We start from the raw sequence: 11,342 nt of genomic DNA, 5'->3' as shown, positions 1-11,342 counted from the left end.
GCTTGGTAGGAATTAAAATCGGAAATCGGATACCCGACATTTCCGATTCCAAACGGGTTTTCTGCTTACCCTCAGTTATTTGATCGCCATTAAAGTTGCACTGAATACTGAAAGCTTCATCGTTTACTAATAATTCGTGCAAAATTGTCGACAGAATTTTTATTATTAATAATAAATTAGAATGTTTCTTTTCGAAGTAAAAGAAGATTTCTACTTATGAATTACTGAGAAAAGTGCTATAAATCTGATTATCATTTCAAAATTGAAATTGGAAGTTTAAAATATCTCCTGTTCATTTTATTCAGGAGATAACAGACCATGGCATTAGAAAAAAGAGGCAGAGTACTGGCTTTGGTGCTATGGACTTTTGAATTGTCGCCCTAATTTCCAGAGTAATCTTACAGAAAATGTTCTGATTTTTACTGAGCTGCTGTTGTTATCTGTAACTGTAATTTGAAGTAATCTTTTTTGAGGCCTTAACCAGTATGTTGGCTATGCTTTCAATTTAAAAAGCATTAAACAGTGCAGTAACAGCCACTCAAGCTTGTAACAGGACCTATTTCTTGGAGGGACCAAAGAAGAAAGCCTTTTTTTTTCTGTTCAATCTTTTGCTCTGTGACCCTTGCCAACCGATAACTTTTCTCCCATGTTATACAGGGGAAAGCAAAGGATGATGCTGAAAAGTTGAAGCAAAGTACTGGCTTCAAAGCTAAACCAAATGAAGATCTGTGTTGTGGTTCACCTTTCCCAAACAATCGAATAAAGAAGGTAATTGCATTATCTTTATTTATTATAGAATGATACCAAAATCAGTATTGTGGAATGAAATATGAATTGAAGGTTTTATTACCTTGGGAGCCTTTAGCTATGCAATTTATGACTAACAAGTTCTTCCACTACAGGATTTTAAGCTTGTTACAAAAGCCTATTATATTGAGTTTCATTTTGTTGTATCACCTATGACCCTCTATATATCTTTCTCTGGTTGGAACATAAGGGTGCAACATCTGTAGATAACTTTCCAGGAGTCAAAAACTCTTGCTTCTTAAAATTCTCGATTCTTGAACTATTATTTTGTTATTTCATGTTCATTCAGATGCTTATATGGTTGGTAGTATTTTGATTAACTGTATCTTGTAGGTCCCACTTACTCAGCCTTGGTCACCGAAACGTGGGGGGAAGCCAATCCCCCCAATTGCAGTTCACAATGCAAGCTCTAGGCCTCCTAGAATGCCCTCAGTCAGTAAAGAGAGCTCCAAGCATGTCAGGGAACAAAATTATGGAAGCCCATCACGTTCCGTCACTTCTCTGCCAAAATTTGTGAGGAAACAAACTCCTGACACCGTTCAGGACGCAAGTACTAGACCACCATGGAGGTCTTCAATGAGTACTGCAAGCTTTAAGTGTGTTATGGAGAAAAATATCCCGATCACAGCTCGATCAATCACTTCACTGCCAAAGAAGAATGCAAATGAGAATGCTTCTCTGAATATCCAGTGTTGAATTCCCAAAGAGAATTTTGGTATAAGTATGGCCATGAATATTCGGAGAATTCTTCCTGAATATCCAGTGTTGAATTTCCAAAGAGAATTTTAGTGTAGGCATGGCCATGGAGATTGTTTTGAAATTGACCAAACTGTTGCTCACCTAGAAGAGCTCTATAGGAACTACTTTTGTAAATTACTTTTATGGGAATGGAAAATAGTCTTTATGATCTTAAACACGATTCAGATTAGAGAGGATATTAGTGGAGATTTTGTAATTTCTGTTGAAGGCTTCCTTCAACATCAGTAAGAAGTCAAAATATTTGTCATTTATAAATATCATGTTACTTAAGTAACTATGAAAAATAAAGAGATTGAGGAATAATGGAGAGAAAGACAATATTGTTAAGTAAAAGAATTAAGATGAGAGGAGAGAAAGGGAGTTGCAAATACGGATGAAAGAGAAGTATCTCACATTCTCATAAATGAAGAGAGGATTGGCGGTGTAATTTATAGATATTTGGCCGCCCATTTAGTCAAAGAAAATGGCTATGTACAATGCAAATGTCCACCAAGGCAATGATGTAGCTCACTCTCAATTTAACGCATTCACACCCAAACTTTTTCATTTTCTTCTTATGTGTTGAAAAAATCCACCTTCTATAACACTCTTCATTGAATTTTCATCACTTATAGATAATTACATTAACCTTGTTAAAGAAAAATTTAATAGGATAAAAACCAAAATAAAGAAATATAATTATTTTATACCCTGTAAATTGATGTTAGATATGCTTAAACTACCTTATTAAAAATTTTACTAGGAAAATCTAATGGGATAAAACCTAGTTAAGGATAAAAGAGTATAATATATATTTTATCTAAAATATGATAAACTTCAAAAATTTGTCTGATAAATGCTCCCCCTCTTTGTAGTGGAATTAATTTGGTTGTTTATTGAGCCACCGCATACCGATGTTATACATTAATTTTTCAAATATTGATGTCGGTAATATTTTGGTGAATAAATCTACAAGATTAGCACTCAATTTTATTTACTTGACATCAATCTTTTTACTCTATTGGATCTTATGAGTGTAAAAGAACTTTAGTGAGATATGTTTGGTTTTGTCTCATTTGATGTATCCACCTCTAATTTGAGCAAGACATATTGCATTGTCTTCATATAATATGGAAAGAGTATATGTTGTAGGAGGAAGACCACATATATTTCGAATATGATGAATGATAGAGCTTAACCATAAATATTCTTGGTTGGCTTCATGGAGAGTTAGGATCTCTGAATAATTTGAAGATGTTACAACCAAAGTCTGTTTGGTGGAGCACATGATATTGTTATGTCATTATAAATAAAAACATAACCCATCTGTGAACGACCCTTATAGGGGTCAGAAAAATAACCAACATCTGCATATCCAATAAATCTAGGATTTTTAGGGGATTTGAAAGAATAGAATAATCTCAAATATTTAGTTTCACATAGGTAACGGAGTATGTGTTTGATTTCATTCCAGTGTGATGGGTTGGTGCAGAGTTAAATCGAGCTAATAAATTAACTGTGAAGGATATGTCCAATCTAGTGCATTAAGCCAAATATCATAAATTTCCAAGGGCATTAAGGTACGGTACTTTAGGACTGAGTATTTTTTCATCTTATTTTTTAGGATGATCTTTTTTCGAATCGAGAGATCGAACAATCATTGGGGTGCTCAAAGGATGAGTCATATCCATATTAAAACGTTTTAATAATTTGTCAATATAGGCTAATTGATGGATAAGTATTCCATTTGAATTGTGTTCGATCTGCAGGGCGAGACAATATTTGGTTTTTCCCAAATCCTTCATCTCAAATTCTTTTTTCAAATATTCAAGAGTTTTTTAGAGTTTTTCAGGAGTTCTAATTAAATTCATATCATCAACATAAACTGCTATAATAGCAAATCTTGATTTTGACCTTTTAATAAAGACACATGAACATATAGAGTCATTCACATAGCCCTCTTTTTTCAAACATTCACTGAGGTGATTGTACCACATTCATCCAAATTGTTTTTATCTATATAATGATCTTTATAATTTAACGGAATACATACCTCTTAGATTATCCCTTTTTACTTCAGGCAATTTATATCCTTCAGGAAGCTTCATATAAATTCCAATATCTAAATTTTCATATAAATACGCAGTAATTACGTCCATTAGACGTATATCCAGTTTTTTAGAGACGGTTAGATTGATTAAATTTTTGAATATGATTATATCCATCACATGTGTATATGTTTCATCAAAGTCTATACCGAGCTTTTGGGAAAAGCCTTGGGCTACAAGTCTGACTTTATATCTAGCAATTTTATTTTTCTCATTTCTTTTTCTTACAAATGCTTATTTATATCCAACGAATTGTACGTCTTTAGGTGTTAGAATTACAGGCTCAAACACTTGACGTTTTGCTAGAGAAGCTAATTCTGCGTGAATTGCTTCTTCCTATTTAGGCCACTCATATATTTGTTTGCACTCAACCACAGTACGTGATTCAAAATCATCATAATTCAGAATTTTAGTAGCTACTGCAAATATGAATATATCATCAATTATAACTGTTTTACATTTCCACACCTCTCGTGTATAAGCATAATTTAAAGATATTTCAATATTATCATCTTCAGGATTTTGTATCACTTCAAAAGTTTATGTCACGATAGGGGCTTGTGTCTCCTTAGGGACCATTACCTCTTCTGGAGAAATATTAGAGTGTGAATTTTTTATTCATTTTAGAATCATCATGATTGATATTTGTTCGATTATTTGTCTTTCTTTTTCGAAGAAAAGTGTCCTTTGATCTAACAAGTTTACTACGTTTCTAACGTGTAGTAGATTGATCAGTTATGGTTTGAATGAATTATTCAACAATCACATTAATTTTTGCTAGTGTGTTGACAGCTGAAATATGTGATCTTGTCATTTTTGTTGTATCTATAAATACATCAGACATTTGGTTGGTAATATTTTGTAAATATACTATCCTTTGTACTTCAGTTTCACTTTAGAATGTGTAAGAATCTAAATGAGATATTATGATTTTGTAAACTTCGATTGTAAATAGAGTATAATTATAATTAAAAAAGTAAATAGAAGCATCACAAAACATAAAATAGATAAAATGATTGAGAGAATGATATAATTGAAAGATTATGAGGATATGTCTGAGCAGACAGGGTGTTGGGATGTGGGTGTATTTATAGATATTTGGCCGCCGATTTAGTCAAAGAAAGTGGGTAAGTACAATGCAAATGTCCACCAAGGCCATGATATAGCTCACTCTCAATTTAATGCATGCACACCCAAACTTTTCCATTTTCTTTTCATGTAGTGGAAAAATCCACCTTCTGCAACATATCAGATATAAACTGGACTTATTACCATGTGACAGCAAGGAAATGTGATCGTATCAAGAAATTGAAGCATGCATAAATATTTTAAATCAAATTTGCAATTTATAACCTATATCATTAGCCCTTAAAACTCCATTTATGCTAATTTAGGGAGCTGCTTGCAGATGGTTGGATGCTTATGAACATTATATGAATTAATTGTCTGCCATAGATTTTGCAAATGGATCCTTTCTTATCTTGCAATGCCATAATTTAAATGTGCCATCCATGATTATTTTTGTTGAAAGGGCAATGACCAAAGGCAATGTCATTCAGGTAGCAAGTCATAAAGAGCAGTCAGCAAGGACATTGTTTTCAAATTGGCTAACAACACTTATACAGACATTGCTATGACTGATGACAGATCAAGCATTGCCACCTACAGTTGCACTCATTGCATCTTTTACATACATATAAATAAGTAGCTCACGCCTACTTGATGTAAAGAACTTCAAGTAGCAAGAGTATTATGCTTAATGATTGTCATCACTCGTATTACACATGCGTTAACGTCCAAATCTAGCTAATGAGAAAATAAGATCTCAATTCTTAAGAGTTGTATCACTCCATTTATAGAATGATCACCTAATATGAGAAAGCAAAATATCCATTACGCATCACAGACATATGACTGGCAGACAAGTTCATGCTATGAACAAACCTTGATCGACAACAGAATACTCTGTTGGGTCACAGGGAAGCTCGTAGTCAAACCTAGAGTCGTAAAAGTGAAATGGCACTTCATTGAAGAGATCATCATAAATTGAAAATTCAATATCCTGGAGCCCAAGATTCATCGCCAAGCAATCACCTTGAAGTAAATATAGTTTTAAGTCCTCATCCTGCAATGCAAGAGATGACCCGATTCCACAGTTTATGTTTCTCTGGACAGATTCCACATTAGAAATAGAACTCAGATTAAAGTCCTGATTTTTCATGCTCTGTGGCGTAGTGGAAATGGGATCAAAATCTTGATGATTTGCAATGTGGGTCTCTGCTTGGCCAAGGAAAGGCTCAAGCATAGTTCCTGTTGGACATTTATGATTGGAATGATGGCTTCTGTACCTGGCATCCAAAGGCTTAATTTCAATGTGTCTGTCAGCCACAGAAGGTCTGGAACTTATGGACGGAACTGACTGTTTATGATCATTTTGTATGGAATGCTGAGAGCTGGGCAGAGGTAGATGGCTGAAACCATCCTGAGACGGTCTGTATTCATGCTTGAATGGTGATTCTGGAACTTCACACCAAGAAAATTGGGCTGGCATAGAAGAATCAAAAGCAGTGAAGCTTATATCTGCTTCTGGTGGGGCAAAACAGTCAGGACCCCGTTGTGAACTCCTGCCCTTACGGGGATCAGGAATATCAACAATTAAAGCTCTTTTTGCTTCTGTTACTGGCACTGAAATAATCCCCTTAAGGTCACCATCAACACCCTTGGGACTCACAGTCTGGATAAGGGATTTACTGCAAGGAAACATAAAGCTGTTATTTGAAACATCAGTTTGTTGCATGCTGACCGGGCTTTGAATTCCTAAAATTCCATTGGAATCTTTTGGAGGAGAATCTATTTGCTTTACCCCACCAACAGAAGTTTTCAAATCATTTTCCTTCTGTAGTCTACTCAAATAGAGGCGGTACTTCTGCAAAAAGGGAAAATTCCTTCAATGCACTTTTCACCATGTCAAGAAATTATTGATCATTATACAACACATTTTTTTTTCTCCTTCATAGTTTTATAGTGAAAAACATAGTTGTTCATCAAAATTCATAAGTTCAAATGTCTACATTAATTTTGAAATAAATTAGAACTCTATGTCGGACATTCAACCTCTCTTAACTACATTAACTAAAAAGAAAATTATGACCAACATGAAGAAGCATTATCATTTAAAATCAGTTTTTAGATTTAGGTGAAAAAAGGTGGATAGACTTTCACATGAAATACTCCATTGATATTATAAGAGAAGTCATGAAATAGATGTTTAAATGAAAAAGAGATAAGAGTGTAGTTTTTTGTAAGCATTTTCTCAAACAATTAAAATAATAGAATATGAAGCAGATAAATAAGGGTATTGAATATGTCATCCTTCTGCAGTGTAGATATGCTTTGCTAATAAAAAATGAGGTAAATTATCAACTACACTTTTTCTTGAACCAACCTAGAAGGCAAAGACCATAATAATAACAGAATATTGTCAGTAAAAAACCTTATATCTATCAGCAAGATCTAACAGTAAGGTTTACCTGCAAATGGCTTGCAACATTTTCTCTTGTTAGCCATGGCACATTCATCAAGTCCAGAATTTTTTTAGGACCAACTTCTGTCAAACAGACATCACATGTCATGGCTCTGTTGAAGCATGGTAAAGATGGCAGCTATATCATTGAAAAACAAATAACTTTCATGGAGTTAATTAAAATTTTCTAATTCATGATGAACACACCAAATTTTGAAAGTGGAACTTCTTGGTACACTTACTATCAAATCCTATCTGATTTACAGCTTTCACAAACTTTTGATGAAGGTCGACCGACCACACCACTCTAGCCTTTTTGGTTGATGAGGGATCCCCATAATCTTTGTCCTCATGCTTGTTTTCAATGTCTTTTCTTTTCTTCATAGAGGTCAGATCTTCTCCAGAAAGCAGATGTCCATCATCAGACTGATCTGATGTATTTCTAGACATTTGAACAGTTTCGAACCCTTCGAGACTCTCAATGTCTCGTATCTCGTGTATCCTCTTTCTGAGGACATGCTGCCAAATATTTCGAAGCTCCTTCATCCTGATGGGCTTCAGAAGGTAATCACAAGCTCCATGTTGGACACCTTTCATTACACGGCTCGTCTCTCCATCAACAGACATCACTGCTCAGTTCATATACACAATTCATCAAAAGCAGACTTCCAGTCAATGTGGCAAAATAATAAGGCAAGGAAAATATTTGAATTCAGGACAAACATTCATGTGCTACAAGCTATAACAAAGAACTCACTGATCACAGGCAAGTCCATTTCAAGGCCAACATGCTCAAGGAGTTTGAAACCATCCATATCAGGCATATTAACATCACTGATAACGATATCATAACCATCCTTTCTCTCGCGAAGCAAGCTTAAGGCATCTCGGGCTAAACCACATGTAGTTACTGAAACATAACAAAGCAAAAGAATAATTAAAATGAACATTGAAATGGTAATACATATGAGGTCAGCATGCTGGAGAGCTGACAATATTTTCCAAGAAGCAAAAATATGTCCAATAAAAAGTTTACCAATTAAAAATCTGTATGCTAAAATCCATGGCAAACCAAGTTTTTATGCTATAATTTTTATGACTTAAATTCTTAATTATGTTTCAATTTTATAATCAACCATTCTAACAAACAAGATAGCAACTGGCTATTGCACAAGGAGGATACGCCAAATAGTTCTTTTAAAAGTATATGAAGGAAAAAATATCCTCAGAGCTGAAAGAATTAAAGAGCTGGCTGTAAGACTAAAAAGGATGTTGTACAGTAGATCAACAATACAATTTTAACACTAGAAAGCACAAAATATAGTACAGGGTCATAGAAATAAAACACTAGAACAAGAATGCTAAGACTGAAAAAGTAATCAACAGAACTTCTTGAAAATTAACAGTTACTGGCACTAAACTGGAAGGATTATTGAGACAGTTGGATCACATGCAGTTAAGTAAAGGTATTGGACAGCACCAGAAGAGTAACAAGAAATAAAAAGAAACTGAAAATACAGATTCTACAGAGAAATAATAAAGCCCTTGGGATGCTTGAAAGCCAAGGAGCCAAATAAATGAGACAGATGCAAATATATCAACTTATTTACATAAACAGTGCATATGGCCCTAGAATTGATATAATGAAGAGAATTCACAAAGCCAATGCTATGGCTTCTACAGGCTTAGCCAAGACAGATTTGGTCTGTTCAATTATGGTGAGGTTGGACTTATATCAAGCTTAAGCTTAAATCATACATTTATATGATCTTAAATAGCATCAGTAACGTCCAACATTAATTTTAGTAGTTCTAGCCACAATCACCTAAAGCTAGGAGAGATCAATCTGGATAAACAGCTAACATTGATTTAACATAATTGTAGAAACACAACAGCATTTTAAATAGCACACAAATGATTTCTATTTTGAATATTCACTAAAACTCTTCATCAAGCAGTTCCAACATTAAAATTAGATTACCCCATAATCTGCATGATGTCTAACTCAGAAGTTCAGAAGCCTTAACAGATCTGATTCTGCACAAGTGTGGCCAGTAATCAGCCTGAACTAGGTATCTTCAGTGAACAAACTAAGCACTATTGTAAAATTTCAAAAGCTAAAGTCTAATTTTCCTCATGTGATTATTTTCCTTGTGATTGTGCCTTAAAATAAAAGCTGTTATGTGCTTAAATACAATTTTCTTAAAAAGATAAAGAATAGCTTAAAGTTTACACTCAGCTCAAACATTGATAAACACCTATTAACAAGCCCAGCACAAAACATGAGAAGTTGGTTCTCAGACCACGCTAAGTGTCTAGGCATCTCAATATCAATTATACCAAACTTCCTATTTTGAATTTGTAAATTTCATTGAAAATACTAGATAAAAACAAGTCTCAGTCCATTATCTTGTAAGACTTTCCAGTTGAATTTCAGTGCATCAATTGATTGGTCTTTACAATTGGCTTTCTGTATTTGGACTTTGACTAGATGAAATTTATCGAGGGGTTTGAGCACACGAACTAATGGAAGCTTCCATATCCGTAGCTCACCTGCTACAATATTTATTTGACAAAATATTTATCCTAAGTTTCTCTCCAGCAAAAAATTTCTGCTCATTAAGCAAAATTATTTGGGTGATCTTGATTAATTATTGCAGAAATCTGTATCCGACACCAACATCTAGCAAACATCCTTACACATATCCAAGACTATAAAATACTTCCCTATAATAATCAGAAAGGTGTTCCCAAACACCTGAGCCTCCAATAACAGTCTGGCTGAGACTTAGCATATATATTTTTCAATTTAAGGCAAATATATTTTTCAATTGGCTTCAATCTATCTGACCGCCAATCAGTCTCTTAACAGTCAAACTTGATTTCTAACATTCTCATAGTATGTACTCAACATGAGATTATCAAGCTTTTATATTTAGACCTAGCATCTATACAATCCTACCCTTAAAAGGAAACCATAAGATTAAATACTCAGTAAATGCCACAAATGTTGAAAACTGAAGAGCAACAATTAAAAGAAGCACAAGGACGTCATGACATGCAACTCATCGTTTGAGAGAAATATTACCAGCTACTAATATGCAAAGCTGGGATTTTGAAGAATAATTCCCTAAAAACGAATTTATCTTCAAGTACCCAACCAAAACGAACCCCAAAATAGAAATGAATAATAGCTTAGCAAACAGAAAGAGAATTACATATTAGCAAACAAAAGCAGTAACCGAGTAAATTTAGCTTAAATTTAACCTTCATAAGAACACTTCTTGAGCATCTTTTCAAGGATTTTAAGCCAAGTTGGATCATCATCAACCACAAGAACACGAAGGCCAGCAGGATTAAACGTGTCGTTTCGAGGAGAAGAAGAGAAACCATTCTCCATCATGAAAGAGTTAAAATGATACAGGTTAAAATCAAGCAAGCTAGAGAAAGAAAGATATTTAAAGAAGAGAATAGTTAGTGACCAGACAAATAGAGAAGAGTAGTTTAAAGAGAATAAGAAGACAAAGTGTTTAAGGCTTAACGGGTTTTAAAATAGAAAACTTGGGTTGCCACGGGTTTTGAGAGAGGAAGAGGAACCAACAACGAATATTGGCGCCGGCTTCTTAACGGTTGCTGTGCTACTCTTTGGCTTTTTATCTCCTTTCGGCTTGCTGTTTCTTCTCTTTCTCTTTTTGTGCTTTTTCAACAGGGAATAAGAAAGTGAAGGATAATAGTAGTAAATAATGAACACAAGGAGTAAGACTGTGTTATGGGGATTGAAGTAGAATCTTGCCAATCCATAAAAAAGCTAGAAATTATAGAACCTAAAGTGGGTGTGAAAGAATATATGAATAATCAAGCATTTAAAGTTATTGACACAAATATTAACCTTTTAACAACCAAAGTTTGATTTTTGATCTTATCATGTTGGCGCAAAGATGGAATCAGGAAGCATTAAACTAATAGCAGGGCTTTTATTGAGAAAGCAATATTTGAGTTCATTGAAACTGAAACTGTTTCAAAAGTGTTTCGCATTTCAGAGGCATTTTAACTGACAAGCTGGAATGAATTATATCTCGAGATTGGATCTGATGTTCTTTTTCTTATTTTGGTGGAACACTGAAGATAACAGCGAGATTTAGTATTTTCTTTGTTTCTTTTGCTAG

General features: G+C 34.1%; 1 protein-coding gene across 1 annotated transcript; it reads right to left on the bottom strand.

Annotated features, from left to right (window-relative positions):
- Positions 1–5,223: 5,223 nt before the first annotated feature.
- On the bottom strand, positions 5,224–11,342 carry LOC123215827 (two-component response regulator ARR11). Its single transcript, XM_044636078.1, has 5 exons — positions 10,444–11,342; positions 7,934–8,086; positions 7,419–7,805; positions 7,184–7,260; positions 5,224–6,579 (listed from the first exon to the last, which is right to left on the bottom strand). Exons 1-5 carry the CDS (start codon positions 10,577–10,579, stop codon positions 5,581–5,583), a joined length of 1,752 nt encoding a protein of 583 aa, XP_044492013.1. The 5' UTR covers positions 10,580–11,342; the 3' UTR covers positions 5,224–5,580.

This window comes from Mangifera indica, chromosome 5 (assembly GCF_011075055.1).
Source record: "Mangifera indica cultivar Alphonso chromosome 5, CATAS_Mindica_2.1, whole genome shotgun sequence".
NCBI lineage: Eukaryota > Viridiplantae > Streptophyta > Magnoliopsida > Sapindales > Anacardiaceae > Mangifera > Mangifera indica.
The sequence above is the reverse complement of the archived record's forward strand: the minus strand, read 5'-3'. Positions and strand labels throughout refer to the sequence as shown.